The sequence below is a fragment of the Leopardus geoffroyi genome, chromosome C2 (genome assembly GCF_018350155.1).
Source record: "Leopardus geoffroyi isolate Oge1 chromosome C2, O.geoffroyi_Oge1_pat1.0, whole genome shotgun sequence".
Classification (NCBI taxonomy): domain Eukaryota; kingdom Metazoa; phylum Chordata; class Mammalia; order Carnivora; family Felidae; genus Leopardus; species Leopardus geoffroyi.
The window spans coordinates 153,537,735-153,564,568 of record NC_059333.1 but is presented as its reverse complement, the minus strand read 5'-3'; the positions used below and the strand labels follow the sequence as shown (position 1 = coordinate 153,564,568).

Below are 26,834 nucleotides of genomic sequence, written 5' to 3'. Positions count from 1 at the left end.
CCAGTACTTTTTCTTTGTGTTTACCTATGTTGGTGTGTATCCACACTACAATAGTTTGTATAACAAAATAGACCGGGTTAAAAGCAAATATTTAAAGTTGTCTCATCTCAAATCTTATCACTTCCAAAAGACCAAGTTTTTATTTTCTAGTTATTTCCTATTATTCTATTTTATTGTTTCCTACAGATTTTAGTGTAGTATCCACTCATTTTTTTTCTTTTCCATTTTCAGGTAACAATTATGGAGTTACAGGTAAGACTAGTTCTTCCTTGAATTTGACTGAAGGCAGTATATTGTATATTGTATTGTATTGTGCATTGTATTGTATTCAGGAGTAGTTTCTGTTTTAAGTTAAAACATAAAGGTAACTGTTTTAGCAAGGAAAATTTTACGAAGCAATATAGTAGTATATTCAGGCGGTGATGAAATTCATACGTGCTTCAGATCTGACTTTTGTTCTTTCAGACGCAACTGGCACAGAAGACTACTCTAATCAGTGATTCAAAGTTGAAAGAGCAAGAGTTCAGAGAACAGGTACGGGTTTAATTGGTGCCTTCTGTTTTAAACCGACTGCCTTAAAATTTACATTAGTATGTACTTGGATCTCATTTAGCTAATTTTTAAAAAAGACCTGATATCGTACTGATTTAATAGTTGGCTTTGCAATTTTGTCTCGCACAGGAAATTTTATTCCCGAATCTGAATGTGCTAGAGGATATCTCTTAAATTTGTGATCGATCGCATGTATTTAAACAAGAACATTTGCATCTTACTCTTTCCAGTGCTTAACATCTTGGATAAGAATCTTTGTTTAATTTGTAATAACTTAAGTTTTTTAAAAAAGCAATTTTCTGGGGCACCTGGGTGGCCCAGTCGGTTAAACATCTGACTTCGGCTCAGGTCATGATCTCACAGTTTGTGAGTTCAAGCCCCGCATCAGGCTCTGTGCTGACAGCTCAGAGCCTGGAGCCTCTTTGCATTCTGTGTCTCCCTCTTTCTCTGTGTGCCCCTCCCTTGCTCACACTCTTTCTCTCTCTCTCTCTCTCTGTGTCTCAAAAATAAATCAACATTAAAAAAAATCAAAAAAGGAATTTTCTTGTTTTTATCAGAGGGAAAATATATTTGACATCAATTTTTACTACTTTTTCCTAGTGGCTAAATTGTCTTACTTGAATAAGTTTTGTTCATACATTGTCCAATTATTAGATTTAAAAAGGATTATGTATATGTGCCTAAAAGGATGCACAAGCATAAAAATCCCAGTGTACGTGTCTGTGGTGCATCATCTTTAGAAGTCTTTTTTTCCAAACTCCGGAGAGAGAACGACACAAGTCAGCAGGCTGTTTGAAGGCTACATCTCTGGGGATTTTCCAGTTTTCTTAAAAAGTCATACATACAAAAATCTTGATAATCATTGAACTTAGGTAATGGATGGGCATATGGGCATTAATTGTACTATATTCTCTGTGGCTGAGTATGATAGAAAATTTTCACAGTATTTTTAAAAAAATTATGGACACTAAGTCCCAATGCTACTTAATTTTTTCCTACTTCCCAGTGGTTTATCTTTTCTCATCTATTCTCAAGATTGCTGCCTTAAAATTCCCTTCTTTTAGCATCCTCAAAATTTCCAACTGCTAGCATGGCAATTTTTATATTAGTTATTTTTATGGTGGCAGAATACACATAACATAACACTGACCATCTTAACCAAAGTGCATAGTTCATTGACATTTAGTTCATTCACAGTGTTGTGAAACAATCACCATTATCTAGTTCCAGAATTCTTCATCACCCCATCAGAAAACCTCCTAACCCATTAAGCAGTCATTCCTTGTTACCTTTTGGCAACCGCTGATCTACTCCTGTGTCTGTGAATTTGCCTGTTATGAGTATCTTTTGTAAATATAATCATATAAAACCTAGCTTTCTTTTTTTTTTTAATTTTTTTTTTTAACATTTATTTATTTTTGAGACAGAGAGAGACAGAGCATGAACAGGGGAGGGGCAGAGAGAGAGGGAGACACAGCATCTGAAACAGGCTCCAGGCTCTGAGCTGTCAGCACAGAGCCCGATGCGGGGCTCGAACTCACGGACTGTGAGCTCATGACCTGAGCCAAAGTCGGACGCTTAACCGACCAAGCCACCCAGGCGCCCCAAAACCTAGCTTTCTTATGTGGCTTCTTCTGCTTAGCATGATGTTTCTAAGATTCATCATTGTGGCATGTATCAGTACTTGATACTTTTTTATGGGTGAATACTATTTCATTATATGGATATACCGTACTTTGTTTATCCATTCATCAGTTTATGAATGTTTGGGGTGTTTCTACCTTTTGGCTATTATGAATAGTGCCATCAGGAACATTATGTACAAGTTTTGGTTTGAGTACCTATTTCCACTTTTTTGGGGTATGTATACCCAGGAGTGGAATTGCTAGATCATGTGGTAATTATATGTTTCCCTTTTTGATGAACCGCCAAACTATTTTACGTGGTGGCACCATTTTATGTTCACACCAACAAAGTTATAAGGATTCCAATTTTTCCACATCCTCACCAACAAGTGTTTTGGATATAGCCATGGTAGTTGGTATGAGGTGGTTTCTCATTATGGTTTTCATTTGCATTTTCCTAATGACTGATGATGTTGAGCATCTTATTATCTGCTTGTTGGCCATTTGCATGTCTTATTTGGAACAATGTCTGTTCAAGTCCTTTGCTCATTTTTTAGTTGGGTTATTTGGTTTCGTGTTTAGTTGTACGCTTCACACTTGTATGCTAGATACAAGTCCCTTATCGGGTATGTGATTTGCAAGTATTTTCTCCATTTTGTGGGTTCTCTTTTGAGTTTCTTGATAATATCCTTTGAGGCACAAAAGTTTTACTTTTGATAAAGGTCATTTTGTATGTTTTCCCTTTTGTTGTTGTAGATGTGTTTCTCTATGTTGTATGTTGTAGATATGTTGTAGATATGTTTCTCTTTTGTTTGTTGTAGATATGGCTTTTGGTGCCATATCTAAGAAACCATTTGTATTAATTGTATTTGCCTGTATTCTGTCTTAAGTATTAAAGAACCTAGTGCCTACAGAAGCCCTTTTTTTTACATATGGTTTCTGTGTGAATCTTATGATACAATTTGAGTATTTGTTACTTTTAGATTCACAATTTAGAAGACCGTTTGAAGAAATATGAAAAGAATGTATATGCAACAACTGTGGGGACACCTTACAAAGGTATGAATGGTCTCTTATGTGATCCATGGTTATCTCCTATTGGTGCACTTAGGGATGATTTTTGTTTTTGTCTTTGCGCGTCTGTTCTTTACCATGAATATATTTTGCCTTTGTAATTCACCGATAACAGCCAGTTTTAAGGAAAGCATGCTAGTAATCTAAAACAAAATAATGCGTATTCATTGTAAAAAAAAATCAAACTGCTGCGGTGTGTAAGTGGGACTGCACTTGTTTCACGCTATCCAGATGGAACCGACCTACTGGCAATTTATGTATATTCTTCCAGACTCTTCTGTACGTATGTAGACATTTGTGTAATCTACTGTATGTACTCATACAGACACAGTTATATCTTTTAGATGCTTCCGTTTTTTACTATTATAATAACGCCACAATTATTAACTTTAAGCTTGGATTTAGGGAGAAAATAATTTCATAAAAATTCTTATATTCAAGGTAGGAAAGGATGATTTGGAAATATTGTCTTGATTGAAATAAATACACTACTTACAAAGGGTTTTAAAAATGAACTTGAGTGTTTACATGGTTATATACAACTATGTAAACTCACGATCGTGAGGTAATCATGGTCCTTGAATAATCTCATTACAATTTTCCATTCTCAGTTTTACACCTCACTTCATTAAGAATAGTTTTATTTTGCTGAATGTTTTGTAAAGCTTTCTGCTTCTTCGGGGAAGCACTAGGGCCTAAATCTAAACCTTTCCTTTGTGTTTTTGAAAGCTCTTACTTAATGCAATGAAATGACAAGATATTACACGATTTTTAATTAAATTAAGCAAGGCCTCGCTTTGGATTCTTTCCAAAATGCTCTTCAAAAACAAGAGAAAACCGCCTTGGAAGTGGCCCGTGGCTCATTGCAGAGAGGACTCCTGCTACAAGGATCGTTTGCCATGTCTAAGTCGGCAGATGCGATCTTCCGCGTAACTGCTGCATCAGTGCTCAGCAGTGCATAGAGAATACTGTTGATTCTTTTTGTTAGTTTCACCTTCAGATTTTTATCATTTTCTTTTGTTCTCAGTTTTATTTTATTTTATTTTATTTTTTTTTCTTTATTTATTTTTGGGACAGAGAGAGACAGAGCATGAACGGGGGAGGGGCAGAGAGAGAGGGAGACACAGAATCAGAAACAGGCTCCAGGCTCTGAGCCATCAGCCCAGAGCCCGACGCGGGGCTCGAACTCACGGACCGCGAGATCGTGACCTGGCTGAAGTCGGATGCTTAACCGACTGCGCCACCCAGGCGCCCCTGTTCTCAGTTTTATTTTTTTTTTTATTTTTTTTATTTTTTTTTAATTTTTTTTTTTTTTTTTTCAACGTTTATTCATCTTTGGGACAGAGAGAGACAGAGCATGAACGGGGGAGGGGCAGAGAGAGAGGGAGACACAGAACCGGAAGCAGGCTCCAGGCTCTGAGCCATCAGCCCAGAGCCCGACGCGGGGCTCGAACTCACGGACCGCGAGATCGTGACCTGGCTGAAGTCGGACGCTTAACCGACTGCGCCACCCAGGCGCCCCTGTTCTCAGTTTTAAATTGTAAAATGAACACACATGTCCATTTTATTTAATAACTAACACCTGTACGCGTCCCTTCCCTCCTCCGAGAGCAGAGCGTTCCTGTCATACCTTTCATTAGCTGAAATGGTGTAAAACAAAGAAGCAATTACCATTAGTTTATGTGGAAAAATGTTTAGCATCCCCAGACCCGAAAATCTCCTCTCTTAGGCCTGTCTGATACCTTAGACATGTCTTGCTAACAGACGCACAAAACCAATCGAGATAAAACACAGATGCTCACAGGCATGGTGCAAAGCGACGGCGGCCAGATACTGAGTGTGGTTGCTGGGGAAGGGGTGAGGTGGGGCCGCGCTGGCTGCAGCGGTCTGTGCCGCGTCTCTGATGGCCTCCTGCAGAATGGATGCCGAGCACGCTTTTCACTTCACCTTTTTTCGTAAAAGCAAAAAGCCTCTTTAGATATCTTGCGGTTAGCAGAGGCACGTACTGATGCAGGCCTTTTGTGAAAGAGAAGCGGCGTGATGTGAATTTTCGAAAGGCGGGGAACACCTGAGTGACACTAAGTGTGAGGCGCTGTTTCGTATCTCAGCTCGTTTAATCCTCTCACCAGCCCAATCAGTCTGGTTGAATATGCACATTAATCTCCTCACCATGCTGCCTTTTTTTTTTTTTTTTTTAATGTTTATTTATTTTTGAGAGAGAGAGAGAGAGGGAGAGAGAGAGAGAGAGAACATGAGCAGGGGAGGGGCAGAGAGCGAGGGAGACGCAGAATCTGAAAGCAGGCTCCAGGCTCGAACGGTCAGCACAGAGCCCGACGTGGGGCTCGAGCCCACAGACCGTGAGATCGTGACCTGAGCTGAAGTCAGACGCTTAACTGACTGAGCCCCCCAGGTGACCATGCTGAGTCTTTCTAAAGAGTAACAACAGAATAAGCACCCATCATACAGGAAGAAATAAAAGATTACTGACCGGTTCTTCAGAAACCTTTATGCAAGCCTCTGCAATAATATCTTTATTCCTCCCCTCACCTTGACTTTTTCCCGACTCTATGTTAACCATTGTTCTTCTTCATTGTGTACCACCTATGTATATATTTCTAAACAATATTTTGTTTAGATTTTGCTCGTTTTGAAACTTTATGTAATAGAATCATACTGTAAGGTTGTATTTGTTTCTTTTGCATAATACAAGTTTTGAGATATGTCTGTGTTGTGTGTGGCCCTTGTTCACTCAATTCGACTTACCAGTTTTGTACGTTCTTGTACACGTCTTCCTCGTACTCACGTGAGAGACTTTCTCTGTACAACTACAACCGGGCTTGCTGAGTCATAGGATGTGAATGCTTTCACGCACATCCTATCTTAGATTGGCAAACTAGATGCAATTTGAAGATAATATAGGAGATTGTTTTCTATGTTTTTTGTACTAGTTTTCATTCCCACCAGCAGTGTGTGTGAGGTCTTATCACTCCAGCCCCTTAATGCTGGTGCTAAATTAATTCAGCGGCGCTAAATTTATTAAAGGCCCTTAATGCTTGGCTATGGCCCTTAATGCTAAGCTATGACTTGTGATTTTAATTACCTCTCTTTTACTAGTAATCATGTTGAACATCTTATATGATTGTTCATTTTTTTATTCATTCATTTTAGCTGTGCGTATTTCTTCTTTTGCGAAGTCCCAGCCATTTCTTTTTTTGTTTTCTAAGATTAGGTTATCTCCCCTTTTCCTTTGATTTGCAGTTTTAAAACAATTCTGAATATTAATCCTTGTTTTGTATACTACATATACATGTATAATACATATATGTATGTGTGTGTGTATATGTATATATGTATTGTAAAGATATTTACTAGCTTGTGTCTTTATTGTCTTTTAATTTTTTTATTTTTTAGACGTATAGAAAAGTAATAAGTGTGGTATATAATGAACACACATGTACACGTCACCCTCAACAAATATCAAGACATATCTAATCTTGATTCATCTGTACCCCCAACCTTTCCTAACCTTGCTCTATTGGATTATTTTAAAGTCAGTCCTAAATATCATATCTTATTTGATATAAATAATTTCAGTATACATCTATACAAAGGATTCCTTAACAATAACTGTAGTACTAGGGGCACCTGGGTGGCTCAGTCGGATAAGCATCTGACTTTGGCTCAAGTCATGATATCACGGTTTGTGAGTTCAATCCCCGCATCGGGCTCTGTGCTGACAGCTCAGAGACTGGAACCTGTTTTGGATTCTGTGTCTCCCTCTCTGTCTGTCCCTCCCCTGCTCATGCTCTCTCTCTCTCTCTCTCTCTCTCTCAAAAATAAATAAACATTAAAAAATAAGATGAAATGAAACCAATAACCATACTACTAGTATCACACCAAAAAATTTCACAGCAATTCCTTAGTATGTTCAAATAACTAGTCACAGCGAAACTTACCTGTAGTTTCACAAATGTTTTCTTGTGGTGATGGTGGTAAACAGTTGGTTTATTTGAATCAGTAGCCAAATAGTATCCATACCCTGCATTTGATTGAGAAATTGCTTAAATCTCTTTTAAAAGTCTGCCTTCCTTGTCTCTCTCTGTCTCCCTCTCTCTTTCTCTCTTCCTTTCCTCTTTATTTATTGAAGAGACCAAATTACTTGTGCTTAAGTTTCACACGTTCTGAACTCTTGGTGTTCCAGCCCCTGGTAGTTAGAACGAGGGGCTTGATCAGATGGAGACTGTATTATTGCCAGTGGTGCCTCCTCAAGGGAGCCGTACCGCCTGTTGCCTCCCAGCGAAAGACACACGTTATCGTTGCAGTATCTTTCACACAGTTCCGGGTGCGTCAGTCTGATTCCTCACCTTTCGCCTTAGACGTTAGCACCCGGTGGTGATCGTTGGCCAACATCGGTTGTTTCACCAGTCATCGTGTAACGGTGATCATTCAGATTCTACCATTTCTTGTGCAGATATTAACTGGCGTTCTTCTGTAAGCGGAAATGTGCCCTGTTATCTATCTGGGGTATAGCTCCTACGTGAATTTGTCTTTGCCTGCTCTAACACCTCACTCAGTTATGATGACTTTATAATATATCTTGCTGTTTAGTTGGGGAAGCCCTCCTACTTTCTGTTTTTCAAGAATGTCTTAGCTATTCTTAACTCTTTGTCAGTTTAAGTTTTAGAATCAGATTGTAAAATTGCATTCATAACACACACCCAAACCTGGGAAGATTTTGATTAGGATTGCACTGAATTTATAGAAAAATTGGGGAGAATTGGCACCTATATGGGATCGAGTCTCCAACCCATAATCATGATCTTTCAACATTTACTTAGGCCTTCTGTAATTTCAGTCAATAATGTTTATTGTTCTGAGTACCTCTTGTATCTCTCTTCTTACATTTATTCTTAGGTGTGATTGTAAATGTAAAATCTGTTTCTCGTTTTTATTTTCCAGTTAAGTAAATGCATTTTCAGGAGACATTCTTGTGCATTTTTGAAGGATATCTGAGCATGTCTGCTTTTAACTAAAATTATCTGTAATACGCTTAGTTGATTAAGGTTGTGTTAAGTGTAGTTAAATGGATTTTCCAGTTGTACATTTTGGAATTGGGCCCAGGTAAAGGATTGTATTAAAAATGCTGAGCAATATTCCCACAAAGTTATTTGGAAAGACTCACAAGAAGCAATGGGTAGACAATTTGGCAAGCATCTTTATTTGAACGATAACTGATTTCCACTCTCATTGCTTAAAACCCAAAGTAAGAATTATAAAAAGAGGAAGAAATTTCTTTTATATGCCACTGTTAGGGAGAAGACAGGAAAGGGTACATGCATTGGAAAACTATTAATTACTTGTCCAGGAAAATGGCTATATGTAAGTGATCTACATGTTTATAATAATAAAATCAATTATTTTTCTGAAAAGTGTACATTGTAAACTCTTAACACTTTGCGTCAATCTAGAGGAATGAAACACTTAAGTATGATATATAGAGAGATGGTTTTTGAAGAGGAAATAGTACATTGTCATTATTTAGTTCTGGGCGCTCTGTATTTGCTAAGTGTGGTTTGAGTGAATTGGGTCTTTAAAAGTGTATGCTTTTTAAAAGTGAAATATTCCAAACGTACAAACACACAGGGTGTAAATATCAAGTATGAAGACGGTTAACACCTGTGAATTCACCATCTAGAACATTGTCAGTGCTCCTCGTACTGCTCTTTAGTCTTGTATCTCTCTGTTCTCTCCCGAAGGTAACCACTGTTAACGTGTATACGTACTGTTCCCTAAAACAATTGACTTTAATGTTTGGGCTGTATAGAAATGATATCAGATTATATGTATTCTGCATGTTCTTGCCTTTATTTCACCCAGCATTATGATTTTGGATTTCATTCTAATAGGTGTGAAGCTATAGTTCAACCTTTTTTTTTTTTTTTTAATTTAAATTCACAATAGTTAACACACAGTGTAGTATTGATTTCAGGAGTAGAGTTTAGTGATTCGTCACTTACATACAGCACCCAGTGCTCATCCCAACAAGGGTCCTCCTTAATACCCATCTCCCATTTAGCCCATTCCCCCACCCACCTCCCCTCCAGCAGCCCTCAGTTTGTTCTCTGTATTTAAGAGTCTCTTATGTTTTTCCTTCCTCTGTCTTTTTACCTAATTTTTTTCCTTCCTTTCTCCTATGTTCATCTGTTTTGTTTTTTAAATTCCACATATGAGTGAAATCATATGATACTTGTCTCTCTCTGACTTATTTCACTTAGCATAATATACTCTAGTTGCATACACTTTGTTGTAAATGACAAGATTTCACTATTTTTCATTGCCAAGCAGTATTCCATTGTATACGTATACCACATCTTTATCCATTCATCAGTGGATGGACATTGGGCTCTTTCCATACTTTGGCTGTTGTCAGTAGTGCTGCTATAAACATTGGGGTGCGTGTGCCCCTTTGAATCAGCATTTTTGTATCCTTTGGGTAAATACCTAGTAGTGCTATTGCTGGGTCGTAGGGTAGTTCTAGTTTTAGTTTTTTGAGGAACCTCCATGCTGTTTTCCAGAGCGGCTGCACCAGTTTGCATGCCCACCAACGGTGTAAACGTTTCCCCCTTTCTCTGCATCCTTGCCAACATCAGTTTCCTGAGTTGTTAATTTTAATGTGTGTGAAGCTATAGTTTAACCATTTTGAATGCTGATTTTCACAATATATTGTATCTTTATACCATACTTTATTCTCCTATTGGTGGACCTTTGAATTGTCTTAATTTTGCTTTTATAAACAGTGTAACTGTGAACATTGACTTCTGGTGTACATGTGAAGCATTTCTCTAGGATGTACTGGTAGGAATTAAATTACTGCGTTATAGAACATGCTCATCCTTCCACTTTAGGAAGTTCTGCAAAGTAATGTGAAGTTGTTTAGAGTGCTTGTATCAGCTCACTCCACACATGCACAGGCATCTCCGTGGTTCTGTGTACTCACCAGTGCTTGGAATTGTCCGACTTTCGGGACTTTGCCAATCTCAGATGCTGTCCGACTTTTCGGGACTTTGCCAGTCTCAGATGCTGTCCGACTTTCGGGACTTTGCCAGTCTCAGATGCTGTCCGACTTTCGGGACTTTGCCAGTCTCAGATGCTGTCCGACTTTCGGGACTTTGCCAGTCTCAGATGCTGTCCGACTTTCGGGACTTTGCCAGTCTCAGATGCTGTCCGACTTTCGGGACTTTGCCAGTCTCAGATGCTGTCCGACTTTCGGGACTTTGCCAGTCTCAGATGCTGTCCGACTTTCGGGACTTTGCCAGTCTCAGATGCTGTCCGACTTTCGGGACTTTGCCAGTCTCAGATGCTGTCCGACTTTCGGGACTTTGCCAGTCTCAGATGCTGTCCAACTTTCGGGACTTTGCCAATCTCATACGTGTGAATAGTACTTCAGGAGCTTTCATTTGTTTGTTTCTTTTCACTGAACAAATGGTGACTTAAATTCTAAGCCAAAAGGAATATAAAGTTACAATAAAAGGCTGCTTTCAGCTTTGGCATTTAGAGGCTCACTTATTGTTCATAGCTCTGATAGTGGAAGCTTTATTATATTATCCTACGGCACAGTGTGATCTCCTGTTATTGATTCAGTTTTTTAAAAACTTAGGAGTTATCAAGGCATAAATATACACGTAGTAATATTCAGTGTGATTTCATATACCTGAACTGTAATTATTGTTTACTTTCAGGCTGAAATGGGGCTTGATTAACAGACGAACTGTGACTTCTTATGACAGGCTTTAAGATGTCAAATCAAAATATTTGAAAACCACTATAATGGCATTAATATTTCATGTGTTTTCTAGTTATTTTATCTATCCTGTGTTTCAAACAGTTTTGAAAATTTGATTTAAACCTAAGTGCTTTTAGGTTTGGAATACTAGAAAAACTAGAATACTATACTGATATAATGAATTCTTAATAAAATAAACATTATTGTTAATTTCACTCATTGTGGACTATCTGCAGTCAACCACAGAATATTGAGGAGAGAAATACCGGTTTTAAGGAATCTTTGTATTTCCTAAGTATAGTCTTTTAAAATTGCCATTCCAAGAGGAGGAGGAGGAGGAGGAAGAGGAGGAAAAGATTTGAGAAATAAAATTGTTATAATAATTCTAATTTTCTTTTCCAAGGGAAAAATACCATTGAAATATTTTATTTATGTATGTATGTACAGTACTACACAGTACAATATAATTAATATAAGAGTTATGCCTTGCTTTGTCTGGTGTCTAAGTAATAAGTAGTTGATCTGGATTTTCTTTAAGATTTGATCTTTTTTTTTTTTTTTTTTTTATTTGACAGGTGGCAATTTGTATCATACTGATGTCTCGCTCTTTGGAGAACCTACCGAGTTTGAGTATTTGCGAAAAGTGCTTTTTGAGTATATGATGGGTCGTGAGACTAAGGTATAAATAATTTCTGGTGACTTGGCGTGTGGCTTAATTTAAAAGGAAATGTGCCCACTTCTAATACTTTAATACACATATTGATGCCATATTTTACTGTTAGCAGACCACACATGCTAAAAGGTGATAGGTAATTGTGTTATAGTTCGTTGTTTACACAAATGATTTGTAGATATTTGTTTCAGTTATAAAATATTAATTTAAAAAATACTGTTGGATGATGCTAAATACTAAAAATAGAAATTTCATTGACTTAATATTTTGTAAAACATGGGTATTTTTACTTTTAGAGTCAAGTCAAAATTTGATTTCATTTTCATGGAAACTTCAGGATAATGTGGAAGTATTGGAAATGGTCATAATCAAGAATGACTACTTAGGGGCATTTCTAAATATTTTACTTTAGTTACAGTGAGAAAATCATTCCAAAACATATGGAATATCAGTCATTAAAATTACCACATCATATAGGTAGTAATGCTTGGCTAAATTTGTTTTCTGGAATATTAAATTATTGTAAGGTTCTTGAGTGTATAGTCTTGTCTTTTTCTTGTTTGTATCCCCCGCAGTGTTTTTAAAAGAGCCTTATATTGGACTTTTGGTAAATATATCTTGAATTGAATTGAACCATGTATTTAGGGAAATTCATGAACCTTTCCTCAAACAAATTTTTCATTTAAAGCAATTTCTTTTCCGACATTGCTTCAACTTTTTACCTTCATAAACTTTTACATTGTCCGTATACCTTGGCTGAGGATGGGATCATGAGTTTTCCATTTTTAGAAGCAATCAGTGTTTTTAACTTAGGGGTCCCTTGGGGGGTTACTAAGTCAAGGAGTGCTAAGCCAGTTCAGGGATTAATTTGGCAGGTATATTAAAAGCCTAAAAAGTAAGGACATAAGAAATCTCTTAAAAGAATATTATGAACTTATAGACTATAGATTCTGCTAAACACTAGGAGTTATAGAAATGGAAGTTGTTTTAATCCATAATATCTGTAGAAATCTCATTTCATTATATCAAATAGTTTCAAATTAAAGTAATATCTAGTGTGATCCTGAACATGTAATACAGAGGGATATATTAATTCACAGTGATTCAGTATTTTTTTCCTTAAAGGGCTTTTTTTTTTAATTCAGAGAACAGCTAAAACTAATTTTCTCCTTATCTTTTTAAAAGTAAGCTAATGAAAAAATAATAAAAAAATAAATAAAGCTAATGACATATAGCTTCCTCTTATTAAGGCTTGTATTGGATAGCAGCCCGTATTTGAGGTGGGGTAAATAATTTAATGTTACTTTGTTATTGCAGGGAAGGGAGAAGGATGTATCTTAAAAAAAAAAAAAAAAAAAAAAAGCCTCTCAGCAGTTTAGCCGTATTGGTTCATTTGTGAATGTAAAGCTGTGATCCCAGTGTCGCTAAATAAATTATTTACGTGCCTCAGACCGTGTCTTCTGGAGGTTGTGAACTGTGCGGGGTAGGAGCCCTACAGAGCTTGAGTCCTCCTGAAGAAAGGCGCAAACGTGAGATGTGCCGGGCGCCAGCTCGCGCCGTCAGGGCCGTGCGGTTAGTTGGAGGCTGTGCCTGAGGAGACAGCTGGAAGGGATGTCCCCACGCCCCGTCTGACACCTGACTGGGAAGCCATGCTGCCGAGGGCTCTCCCTGGTCTTTTGTCGTCAACACTCAGTGCACCTGGTTACTACAAATGGTGAGGCTGTCACTGTGCCATCACAGTGTCCAGGTCAATCTAGAACATCGGTGCAGACGCTCTGCTTAATTTACTGCGTGTTTATTGAGTGCTTGCCCCATGTGGCCTTCTGTTTATCACCCCGATGGATAAGAAGATGAAATGTGACACTGTCCCTAATTCTAAGGAGTTTACTCTACAGTAGCAAAGTGGAGCTATTTGTAGTTAAGCTTGACGTGATGCAGAAGGTGGCCGGGGCTGTTAAGAGAGGCACAGAGTTCTCCTGTTTGCTTGTGAGAAGGTCAAGGGGGGCATCGTGGAGAAGCAGGTGTATCTGCTGGGCTTTAAAGCGGGATGAGGTGTGTGCAGGTGTGGTTTGATTTTAATAGAGGTGCTCAGACGGGAGGGAAAGTCTAGACAGAAGGTCCAAGGCAGGACATTGGGTTTTGGAATGACACGTCGTCTGGTCCGACGGAAACACTGGATCTGTGTGCTGGAAGTGACTCCTTCCAGGGCTGCACAGAGTGTGGAGGGCCCGGGATGACTTCCGAGTGTTGCCTGTAGGCATCGGGGGGGGGGGGGTGGCTAGCCCTTGAGCTGAGGTTGACAAGATCAGAGCTGGTTTTAGACACATCTTTCACCGATTTCCTTAATTTCTACACAGTAACAAAGAGTTTGAAATGGAAACCGGGTTGCGGCCTTAGAATGAGCCAGTGTGTGTTGTGGCCTTTGTGCTCTGACCCTCGTCCAGCGGGATATGTGTGTCATCCCCCCCTGTGTTCCTTCCTCTGCTTCTGCACACGGTGTTCCTTACTTGATGAGGCAGATGACTTATGTAAGAAGACCACACGTAGGACACACATTCTTACGGCATGAAGCTTCCTCTGTCTTCTTTACTTTCCTTCTCTCGGGTTCTGGTCCTCCCGTGCTGTTACGGACACTAAAATTCAGTCTGTGAATTTAGAGAGACAGAGCATGAACGGGGGAGGGGCAGAGAGAGAGGGAGACACAGAATCAGAAACAGGCTCCAGGCTCTGAGCCATCAGCCCAGAGCCCGACGCGGGGCTCGAACTCACGGACCACGAGATCGTGACCTGGCTGAAGTCGGACGCTTAACCGACTGAGCCACCCAGGCGCCCCTCTCATTGTAACCTTCTAGTAAAGCCCCTCCTTAAAGAAGACCTGGCAGGAGACACAGCCTCTCCACCAGGTGGCTCATTTGAACTTTTCCTTACTTCCCGGGGCCCGAGGATACTGTACGTAGAGTAGACAGTCTGACAGGCAGAGAGAGCCTGGGTTTCTTCATGTAAGTGCGTTTTGGTAAGCCAGGGAAGAGCTTTAAGTCTTTGCTGGGTAATCTGCTGCAGATTCAGGATCACTGGTGAATTTAGAGGTGGGTTCCTCATTAACGTTTAGAAACGTGAAGAAACACCTGGCGACAGTCCTGGGGTCTTTTGACAGACATACTTGCATGTGCGTGTGTGGTTCCTAGTGAATATAAACGGACTCCTGGGTGCTTTGAACCTTACAAGCTATTGACAGTAAAGAAATGTTCCTATAATCATGAGTCCCTAAATTCTAGGTGTTTGTTGCTTCCTAAAAACAGTCTTCGTAGACAGTATACCAAAACCATTTAAAATTGCTTCAGAGTGTTAATAAAAAGAATACGGAAAAACTTAACCACTTCTTATTTTCTCTTGCCATTTAAGGCCACATATATGCTTAGTTTCTCGACTTGGCTTTAACGTGAAGACTGTTCTGTCTAGGCAGTACAATTTAAAGGATGAGGGTTTTTGTAAAATGCCTTTGGAATTCTCCAAGAGTTTAAATGGTATTTTTTTTTTTTTTTTTGATTCTCAGAATGGCAGAGGCAAAGGTAAAAGGAGGGAAGGGTGCTGAAACCTTGCCACATATGGGGTTTGTGACTAAAGAAGAGTATTAGTTGATCTGTTAGTTGAAACAAATATTAGAAGTATGTAAGATGCCTGGCCTAGGCTTAGCACATAATAGGAATTTAAAAAGTGTTAGTTTCTTTCCTTCCTGGCGATAATTCTACCTTTTTTTCTAATGATGTGAGTAATGTAAAATTAAAAAAAATTTTTTTTAATGTTTGTTTATTTTTGAGAGACAGAGAGAGACAGAACGTGAATGGGGGAGGGGCAGAGAGAGGGAGACACAGAATCTGAAGCAGGCTCCAGGCTCTGAGCTGTCAGCACAGAGCCCGACGCGGGGCTCGAACTCACGAGCCATGAGATCATGACCTGAGCCGAAGTCGGAAGCTTAACCGACTGAGTCACCCAGGCACCCCGAGAAATGTAAAATTTTTGATTATTATGTCATCTTTTCCTCAGTGACCTTCTCTAGTCCCCAGCCCCGCCCCCTGCACACACACACGCACACACACAGTGTGTGTAACCGTGAACAAAGAACGTTACAGTGAGTTCCCTAGGTGCCCCTGCCGTCCTCTGTGGGCATCCGTGGAGGAGAGAGCACTAGCACCTGAATTTGTATGTAAGCACTGAACTTGTTATCCTACTTATTTCGTGAGTGTATCTTATTTCATAAGGTATCTTCTTTCCTCTCTGTCTCCCTCAAAACATCTCATCTTGATACAAAATAGGGAATTTCAGCCTTTGAGGAGAATTTTCCACGAGCTTATGGGTGACAGTCTGACTTACGGTATATGCATTTAGATCTGCACAATTTATGATCTTGTTTTGCAAGCCACCATGTGTAATGTTTTGATTCATCATGTTTTCTATCCAACAAAACATCTCGTGTTTATTTAAAATGTAATTTGTATTTCTATTAGGCTGATGTGCTGCATGTTGTAAAAAATACCTACTAAGCATGTTCATGTTCATGCAGTAGCCCATGTTTATGAGATATATGATGTGATTTAGTTAAAGCTGAACTTCTGATGATTTAGAGCTTGGCAATACATTACTTTCTAGATAGATTTCTATAAGTGAAAAGCCTTATAAAATGAATGAGTAATAAAGTTCCATTTTAATACGATAAAGGGCCAAGAGCATTAGAACTTTATATAGCTTCATGCTATTGTAATTGCACCTTCTTGAAATAATACCAACTCAGGCATTGTGGAGAGTCCTTTTAAATTGAAATTCTAGCGTTGGCTGTTATTTCCTTGACTAATATCTTCACATCATACTTCTTTGGTCGTGGCTTCCATTGAGAGCACTAAAGAATCCCACCAGCAGAACATGTCAGAATGGGGGAAACGTCATCTGCTCAACTGTCTGTGATCATCTCTTGTTTTTCTTGTAGACCATGGCGAAGGTTATAACCACTGTCCTGAAGTTCCCTGATGATCAGACTCAGAAAATTTTGGAAAGAGAAGATGCTCGGCTAATGGTAAGCTTTAAAAGTAGGCTGCGGATAGAAGACGACTTTAGCGCCATCTCTGACTTTATCGCATGCTCTGTTTCATTTACGAAGACACTGAGGTGGTCAAAGACATTTTAAATGTATCATTTTTATTGTAGTGTAGCGTAAAAACTGAGAGCGAATCTACATTAAGAAAGTTTAACCGAGGGCAAATAGGAATTGGTGTCTTCAAGGAAAGAACAGTCTTTTTCAATAGCTTTTATGAGGTTAACACCTACACGTGCTATCTGGGATTTCCAGAACCCGGGCTGTTTATGGAAAGGACAGAAAAGGCATTTGTCCTGGTATATCCAGTAATAATTTTTGATCAGATTACACCATGATGTTAGGTGTTCTGTATTACATTTCCTTATCCTCCGTAGTGGTTTTCAAATACAGTAATTCTGACTGAAAGAATGTAAGCATTTTTGAGCTTTTGAGATACCCAGCAAGGGAGATGTAGGTAACGGAATTATTAGAAACCTTTGTGTGAAGTCAGATGTGATTGAAATGAAATAAATACACGCTTCATAAATGATGCAGAATCCTCTTGCCTGACTTCTTTTTGCTCTGGGCCAGTAATGCAGTAAGAAAAGATCCATTCTAAGCACAGTGTGAAATTTGTTGGGAAGTCTCGGGTCTTGCCTCAGCTTTCTCTTTCTCCTTCCTTGTCTTGTCTTGCTGGTAGCCTGCATCACCCTCCACGTCCTCCCCCATTTCTCTACCTGTTTTAAGATTTCAGCACCGCTGTTCTCTTCTCTCTCCTCACTGAAGCAAGCAAAGGTCTTCTCCTTAGTGATGGGTTAGCCTGTGTGTGACCATCTCCAGTAAGGACTAAGTCATTACCTCCTAAAGCATCCTATCTTAATTCAACAGACTACATCTCTTAACAAAAGTTCTTGCTTATCTTGAGCCCCAGTCTTCCTCCCTAGTAGTGGTCACCGATTTCTTCTGGTTTTTACCTATGGAACTCAACCAAAAAATCTGTCAATGGCCTGAATGGAAGGCTTTTCTTCTCCAGGCCAGATACCTGGAGCTGCATCCCAGGGCTCCTCCTGGTTGGCTCAGTGGGTAGAGCGTGCAGCTCTTAATCTCAGGGTCATAAATTCAAGCCCTACATTGGGCGTGGAGTCTGCTTAAAATTAAAAAAAATTGCATCCCTACTGACTGAGCCAGCCAGGTATGGCTTCTCTCTTCTGATGCATTGCTTTCTCCAGGGTCATCCCCGCATCCCTGACCTTTGTCCTAGTACTTTATTGCATATTTTGTCATATACCTATTGTATATTTTCTGAGACAGTTACAATTATTTTGGCTAACATTAAGTGTTTTTTGGAAAGTATTCCTCCCTGGTATCTAGTGGCCTGAAAAACATTGTTATACCTCTGTAGTTATTTCTGGTTATACATTTTTTTTGATGTTTATTTATTTATTTTGAGAGGTAGGGGAAGGGCAGAGAGAGAGAGAGAGGGAGAGAATCTCAAGCAGGCTCTATAATGTCAGTGCAGTATAGATGGGGCTCAATCTCATGAACCTGAGATCATGACCTGAGCCGAAACAAGAGTTGGATGCTTAATCGGCCGAGCCAGCTGAGCCCCTCTGGTTATACATATTTTTTATAAGAAGTATGTCACTATAATGTATGCCCTTCACCAATAGAATGTTGTTTTAAATTATAGCAAACAGTTCTAAAATGCAGTTGCTCAGAGTAGTTTTTCTCCTCACTGAATTTGCCTTTGTGTAAATAAAACTCTCCAGTGCAATTGGAACCTGTCAACATGATTCTGTCATTATGGCCTGTTGAAGAAAATATTTTTAAATGATCTAATGCACCTTTGTTCATTCTCCCATGGCCTCTTTATCATCTTGATGTTGGGGTATGGCAAACTCTCATTGTTGGGCTACATTTTATCTGGATTTGCTTTACAGTTTAGTTTCATCCTAAGTCATGGCCACGGCAGATATGGTGGGAAACATCCCCCTTCACCCCATACACACATGCAGTCTTAGACTGGTTCGCCTTGAAGGAAATTAATTGAATTGATACATGTACATAGTGAACCATGTTAAAAAAAAAAAACCTTTTAAAGGAGATGGATTTTTTTTTTTTTTTTTTTTTTTTTAGTTTCACTAAAAAGAAATCTTTGAAAACCATTACATTCTTTATTCCTGAATAAAGTGGTATTCATTCTGGATAGGAATGAAATGGTGACTGTTTATTCCTTCCTGAAATAATCCTCCCTTGTCTCAGAGGCTGATTTGCCCAGGAAGAAAGTACCACTCTTTCCACTGCTACTTTAAGCAGAGTCTTATCCATCATTATCTTTTGCTTAATGAATGAGTGCAGTCAGCACACACATACTCTCCTGCTTGTTGTGGCCGGTATAGGAGCATTGAAGACGTGGAAGATAATGGTTGCTGACCTTGTGGAGCCTTTAATTTTCGGGGGAAGACGTAGTACCCATGGATCATGCATGAATGAAAGATATGTCTAAGTCACGTAATTCAGATAATAAAAGTAGATGCTTAGGAAATAGGAAGTGACTTATAATGAGCATGAAGTGAGGCCCACTGATGGCCTGTAAATCAATTTGAGTCACTCTTCATTGGTTTGAGATTCTTGGTACTTGATAGTGATTCATGATTGTGTTTTTATATTTGATGGAAGATTAAGATTGTTGTTGATTGAGAAGGTTGAACCAAGAGACACATTTGCCTTTAAGACCGGTGCCATTCATAAAATGAGCAATGAGAATCATTATCTTTGAACAGGTCTCTTGGAATTACAACCTGTTTCTTACTCCTGTCCAGTGTCCGTAGCTGATTAGGAAAAAACACTGCAAAAAAGAGTGACGTATCTTCTTCTAATAGAAAGATAAGATATCCAATAGAAAGATATTTATATTCTTTCAATGTAAATATAGAAACTATTTTTCCAATAGAAAGATATATAAATGTATAGAAAACCAGCCTTTTTAGCAGTTTATTAAGTGAACATTTAAAAACTACTTAGTCGTGTTAGCTTTAAACGTACATTCCAAATGGATCTCTTCTGTAATTTGTTACAAGTGTGGAGCTATGTTTTCCCTCGTATTTAAAATCAGCAACCTTGAGTGCTTTGTTATTTTTAGCTGTGAAGGCTGAAAGGCTGGGAAAAGTAAACCAAAACAACCCCGAACACGTTTCAGAGCTGCCCTCCCCATCCGTTAATATTTGGGATGCTGGAGAGAGAGTGTGAACTGCGCTGAGAGCTGACAGCGTGCAGCCACATCAGCGCTTGCAGTATTTACTGGGTATTGTAGGAGGAGACCGTCTAAAAACTGGCTTCATGACTCTGGTGATTACACATTAGCTTTTTGGCATCGGCCAAACATTTCTGTGACTGCTGGTAGGATCTTTCTCAGTGTATCCCCTTTTTATTTTACTTCCCCTCCCCTCAGTGAGTTTTCCAGTCTGTATTCGAGACACCCCATTCTAGATCACAACAGTTATTACTTAATAAGTGGTTTCAGAGTTTAACCTAATTTCAAGATTACATTTCATAGATGAGAAGTCGTTATCTGTCAAGTAAGATTAAATTGTAGAGCATAATTAAATTCTGGTTTATCTGAAGGCTGTGATGTGTAGGGAAGGACTATCCTACGTCCTTCATTGACAAGTCTCAGAGCCTCAGGTTTTTCACAAAGCGAACATCATTTTGTTAGCATTATTGGAAGGCCAGACTATAGTGCCTGCCCTGGGATTTTGAGATGGTGGCAGGGGTGGTGGTGACAATCTCTTAGCCACCAGAGAGCAACATGTGGGTGTAGAATTAGTCTTTCCTAGAAAAGGAGACTCAGGTTGGTGAGTTAATATTAATGTGTGTGAGATCGGTCATTAAAGACGTCAGTAGGACAGGCAGGTCATTTCACAGGAATGACGTCATCTCAGAAATTGTCCCCCTCAGAGCGAGTGGCACTGCTGTGGTGAGTGTGGATCTCACCAGCCCAGCCCTGGTAGACTTGGAGCAGGCCCTTTCCATGTTTCTGGCCCTTGCTCGTAAAATGAGCACGGTGGGTTGTTCTATCCCTAAGGCTTCTTTCCTTCTAAAGTTCTCAATTATTTGTAGATTTTAAAGTTTTGGATTTGTTTCAACTGGGAAAAAATTGCCTTCTATACAATAGGCAGAAGTTCAAAAGAAAACGCACATACCAAAGGCACACCCTTTTATCTTTGTGAGAACAGCCTTTTACCTTCTCTCAGCTCTTAGCTTATTGTGCCTCATTTTGTGATGGTTTAGGCAGTTTGGATGGGCAGAGCAGACTGGATATTTGAGTAACAGGGTAGGAGCAAGCGTGAATACAAAAGTCTTGGGCTCGTCTATTTTGTGCTGAAGAAAACTGCCCTAAAAGTACGCCATCAGATTTTTTTATTAAAGGAGAGTGTTATTATTTAGGGTAATTTTATTAAGAAAGTTTGTTTCAATCAGGTGCTAAATCATCTCTTGAAATTGAGAGGTTCTTTTGTTATATAGACATCTCTTCTGAAAAATGTTTCTAGAAATGCATTTTCCTTTTCAGAGTGCTAGCAAAGCGACGTTATTTCACCTAGACAGCTATTTTCCTGATGACCTCGTTGAAAGAAAATTTTTCTCTTCTGATGGAGAAGTTTTGGCTTATTTTCATCCCACCCATTCTAGTCATTTTTAAAAATTGATTTTCTGTTGCCTTTGTTTTTTACTTTTCTTTCACATTGATCCTTTGTGTTGTGTCCAGTTCTCGATCCATCCTTGCCCTTGACCCGTCTGTACTTCATGTTTCGCACTTTTCTCCCTTTGGTTGGAATTCTAAAAATCTCTTCTGAGTTAACAAATTCATCCAAACTTTTCAGCACTGTTAGCTGGAAAACTTTCCCATCCCAGAAGAGGCTTACCTTTGTGCGGGCTCAGTGGATACCTGGAAGGTGGATCAGGAAACCGGTGTAAATAGAACTGCTGTGAAGTGAAAACAAAACAAAACAAAAAAACTGTACAGATGAAGTACACGTTTGTTGTCTCAAAAGTGGTTAGACTCTTGATTCTGTTAGAATTACATAATATGTGATCATTGCAAAAGAAAACATTGCAAATGATTCGGAATCATGTTACATAGAGAGGGAGACCTTCGTGTTCTCAGCCTCCCAACACTTCCCACCATGCCACGATCATCTTTGTAAACAGTTGGTGAATATCCCCAGGGTTTCTAAGCTTTATAAATGTATACTTATAGTTATGTTTTTAATTACTTAATTATTTTATAAAAATGGCAGAATGCAACAGCTTGCTTTTTTCACTTAACGTATTTTTATTTTATCTCACCTCATTACAAATTGATGTACTTTATTCTTTTCAATGGCCGATTGTATGATTACATGGCTGTCCTACAATGTAGTTCACCAGTTTCCTATTCATGGACACTTAGGTTGTTTGCAGTTGTTCAGGACGTACAAGCACAGACACAGGGAGCATGCATTATATATGTATTTTGCATACTTCTGCAAGTTTTTCAAGAGGGTATTGACCTTATTGTGTTGTGTGCTGTGTTGCAAATATCATTTTCTAGTTTGTCTTTTGATTTTGTTGCTTCTTACTAACTGTACCCTTAAATAAGGTAAATGAAATGATGCTTCTGAGGTTCGTCATGCTAAGAATAGACTCATTTTATAAATAATCCCCCCTTTTTTTTTTTACTGATGCTCTTTTAACAAACCAGAAAGCTAATCAATAATCTTAAATTATGACCATTTTAGATAGGACAAAGAATTAATTTAAGAAGGTTGCTACAGTAAAAACTATGTTTGAGATTGGGTCCCTTTGAATGGAAATTTCAATTTGGGTTATCCTTGCTGAAACCATTCCTGATGATATACTGTTGAATTATAAGCAAATTACTCAGTGATAAAACTGACATATATTAGGAATGATAATTCAACATATAGACCTACTGTATTCACATTCATCATCATTTCCCCCCAATTTTTGATGGTAAATTGATAGATATTATATAAATCAAATTTCATGTGTACTTTAATGGAATTATGAAAAATATTTTTATAAGGCAAATAATCATACCCAGTTAATGTTATATAAATATTTACTTAAAGTGTGAAAGCATCTTTAATTATGTTGCTTACATTTTAAAATTAAAGTTGCAAATGAAATCTCAGCTACAAATTACTGTATTTTCTTAGGATGGGTGGGACTTATTATAGGTTCCTTATACTTTGCCTAGCCTCCCCTGACTTGGGGGAGATTTGAGAAAATTTTAAGTACATTCTGTTTAGTCCTTTGAAGTTCATATACACATATAATCTCTATGTTATATTAAGTCTTAAAACTAACCCAATAAGCTTTTTTTCTTCCTGGCTTGTAGTATTCTTCACCTCGCAGTGGTATCTTCTGAGTAAACCATCAGTCTGTGCTTAGTTAGCATGTGGTGAGTGAAGAATAATGTCTTGTGTCTTTTGTGCAAAAATTAAATGTGTTGCATGATACTAACCATTTTGCTGGAATTCTTGTGCTCTTTTGTTTAATGAATACATGATTATGCTATGTGTTAATATAAGTGTTTTCTGTTAATTTTGCTTTATAGATTAATAAATAGATTAATAATCACCACCACCGGAAGAGTTATACAATTTTAGGAAGTTTTACTTCTTTAAATAGTAATTGAAAGTTTTAAAATTGCTCTTGGAAATTTTATCAACTCAAAGAAATTATATATTTTATAATCTTTTTTGTTTTTGTTTCCCAAGCATAGTCTTGGAAATCAATAAAAATTGTGGGAGAGAAATGAAAAATCATTTTCTAGATAGAAGTGAAGTGATATACTTCACGAAGCCAGATTTCAAAACATCATAAGGTCCACTTATCAAGGCTATAGCCTGAAATCGTGAAGGCTAGTAAAGTTGATTTAAAAGAAGTATCATTTTATTACTTCCGGGGATGGTACAGTATAACAAGAAAACATCTGTCCCCAGGAGACCCTTGGGCAGCCTGCTTCAGTTGAGTGTGGCTGTTAGTAATTAACATATTGTTAACTCAACTGGAGGCATCTAGATTGTTTCCACACAGTCATAGGTCTTCACCGTTTAAACCCCTCTGCCGTGGCCTCCGTGTAGTGGTCATGCTATTAGCTAGACTTTAGGCACCCCCTAAAATTTGGGGTACATCTTTGTACATCTTTGCCTCAGACTTGGCTGTAATTTTTACAAATCACAAACAAGCTCGATCGCCATTAATAGAGCTTAATTATAATCGAAATAATTCGATTGTTAATTGTGATTGTTAATTCAACTAGTATTCAGCTAATGGTATTAAGGTTTAAAATGCCAGTAGACAGCTTTTCTTTTTCAACCTCTTAGCTTTAAAAATCATTTATGCCCACATTCGAGTCTCATTTCGATTTTACTATGTACCAATTAACCTGCCTTAGTGATTGTCTAGAACTATCTTTAGTCTCATAAATCCCTTAACATTTTCCTTTTTTTTTTTTTTTTATGTTGTAAACACTGCATCATGCTTGTCATTGTATTCTTGCATTTCAGTACCGTCCTTTATCACTGGAAGTGACCACACTTCCAGCATTTCTGTTGATTGATCAATTGACTATGTCAACTTTTAAAACATTTCAAACATAAGATTAGTAAAAGTAGTGCAGTGAATACCTGTATACCCTTCACCGATATTCACCAATTCTTAACCTTTTGCAAAATTTTCTCACTTGCTCTCTCTCTGCATATATATCCTCCCATCAGTAATGGCGTGACCGTTGCTTGCAAACACTTGTGCCCGCACACATTTGACAGTTACTTGCAAAGAAAACTAAATACTTCAGCAAATATCTTTAAGAAAAGGACATTTTCCTACAAACTCAACAATACATTTATCACTCTCAGGAAATTTAACATAATACTGTTATCTGGTATATAGTAAATATTCACATTTTTCCAGTTTTTCAAATAATGTCTTTCACAGACTTTTAAATTCCACGATCTACTCCGAGATTGCACATCACATGTCATTGTCATGTTTCTCTAGTCTCTTTTTTTTTAATTTTTTTTTCTTAATGTTTATTTATTATTGAGAGACAGAGAGAGACAGAGCATGAACATGGGAGGGGCAGAGAGAGGAGGAGACACAGAATCCGAAGCAGGCTCCAGGCTCTGAGCTGTCAGCACAGAGCCTGACGCAGGGCTTGAACTCACAAACCGCGAGATCGTGACCTGAGCCGAAGTCGGATGCTCAACCGACTGAGCCACCCAGGCGCCCCAATTTCTCTAGTCTCTTTTAAACTAGAAATGTTCTCCCAGCTTTGTTTTTTTTGTCTTACATGACATTGACACTGTGCAGCATTATTGAATTGTGCGTGAGTTTCTTTTTCCACAAACAGCACAAGCCAAGTTTCAAAATACTATCTGACACAGGAACTTAAATATGACAGAAGATCTCTCATCTTCTCTAGGCTGCTAGGACCAACATGATTATTGAGCAGGTTTTATACATAATAATACACTATGGGGAGTGCATCACGAGTGTCAGTGGATTATATTTTTCATTTACAAATGGAGAAGACTTTAAAACTTTCTCTTTCTGCTAAATATGTATAAAAAGTTCATCTCCATTAATCTTATTTGGTAATTTATTTTTGTGGCATTCTAACTTACCCGGGCTACTGGCTTTAGTGTTTTAATCAGAGAAACCTTATTAGGAATCACTCATCACCATTGTTTCTCTCAGCATTTTTAGTCTTTAAGATTGAGTTTGTTCATTTCCCATCCTTTGCTGCCATGCATATCATCCCGGGAGAATTGCGATACGTAGAAAGATGGGCACAAAGAGAAGAGGGAAGAGCTGTGTGTCCTCTTTCAGTCTGAGCAGCTGGGGCCTTGTGAGGGTCTCCCAAGTCAGCACGCCTCCTCCTGGCTTCTCCAGGTACAACCTGGTGGAAGGTGGCAGTTACAGTTTTCGCTGAAGCATCCTGTTTTCCAGGACCACGGACTACATAGGTCAGATCATTCCAAGAACATTAAGTTTTAGAAGATTTTTTTTTAGGGTTTACTATTTAGAATATTTCTACTTCATTCCCTAGACCGTAGAATATAATTCTATTTTAACTTTACCCTTTTTCCTTTCTTCTTTTCCAGTCATGGCTCCGATCATCGTCTTGAGGAAATGGGGTGGTGATGTTGGGCAAGCGTGGAGGACAGTCTGCATCTGCCTCTTGGAGAAGCAAGCTGTTATTCAGGGCCCCTTATGGAGCCAAAGACCAAGAAAAATCTGACATTGGCCCACAGCTAATATTGCAGACTGCCTTTCAGATTGATTATATCAGTGGAGAAATGGTGATAGTTGTTTCTTTTTTCTTCAGTTTTTTTTCTTGGGAAGAGTTTTATGTCGTTTAAGAGATTTTTTTGAATAACTCAACCTGACTTATGGGCTCATTTAATGTTCCTCTCTTCCATTCTTTTTGTCCCTCTTTTTAAAGAACTGCTTGCCCTTCCTATTTATTTTTAGGGTGATTTTTTTTTTTAAAGACTTGTGCAATACATTTTGAGGTGAAACGTAGTGGATTTTTTTCTGATAAATTAGAGCATTTAATTGAATATTTTATCCAGATTTGTTGAATATTTGCTAAAGTTCTTTAAGCTATACATATGATAAATCCAAATAGCAGTACCTCATTGTTTACTTAGCTTTTGTACTTATATTTTTCAGAGGAAAAAAATACTACTGTAAATTGTAAATAGTCAATACTGTATTGTATGCAGACCTGTGACTGTTGGCAATGTCATCTTGGAAGAATAAATAAAGTTTATTTACTGTATAAAATTTGCTTATAGTGCTGTTTCCTAAGTTGAACTGTATTTCAAAATAGTTAGGAAATGATGTTCTGTCCGGGTGAATATCATGAGGAACTGTTTGTCAAGATAGCTAAATGCTAACCATTTGGAAAGATTTTTTTTTTTTTTTTTTTTTTTTTTCCAAAATCAGCATGACCAAGTTAGAAGAAGTATGGAAACAAAAAATACT

At 38.2% G+C, this 26,834-nt stretch overlaps 1 protein-coding gene across 15 annotated transcripts in view; it reads left to right on the top strand.

Moving 5' to 3' along the window:
* GOLGA4 (golgin A4) overlaps positions 1–26,633 on the top strand; it is a 128,541-nt gene extending 101,908 nt beyond the window's left edge. For 13 of the 15 annotated variants that reach the window (XM_045436586.1, XM_045436582.1, XM_045436588.1 and 10 more), the window contains 7 exons: positions 232–252; positions 466–534; positions 3,161–3,236; positions 11,610–11,713; positions 16,689–16,775; positions 23,176–23,238; positions 25,949–26,633. In XM_045436586.1, the coding sequence (XP_045292542.1) occupies positions 232–252; positions 466–534; positions 3,161–3,236; positions 11,610–11,713; positions 16,689–16,775; positions 23,176–23,205 (387 nt within the window). In that variant the 3' untranslated portion in view covers positions 23,206–23,238; positions 25,949–26,633. The remainder of the gene's footprint in view (positions 1–231; positions 253–465; positions 535–3,160; positions 3,237–11,609; positions 11,714–16,688; positions 16,776–23,175; positions 23,239–25,948) is intronic. The other 2 variants (XM_045436583.1, XM_045436577.1) reach the window with 1 other exon arrangement.
* The last annotated feature ends 201 nt before the right edge of the window (positions 26,634–26,834 follow it).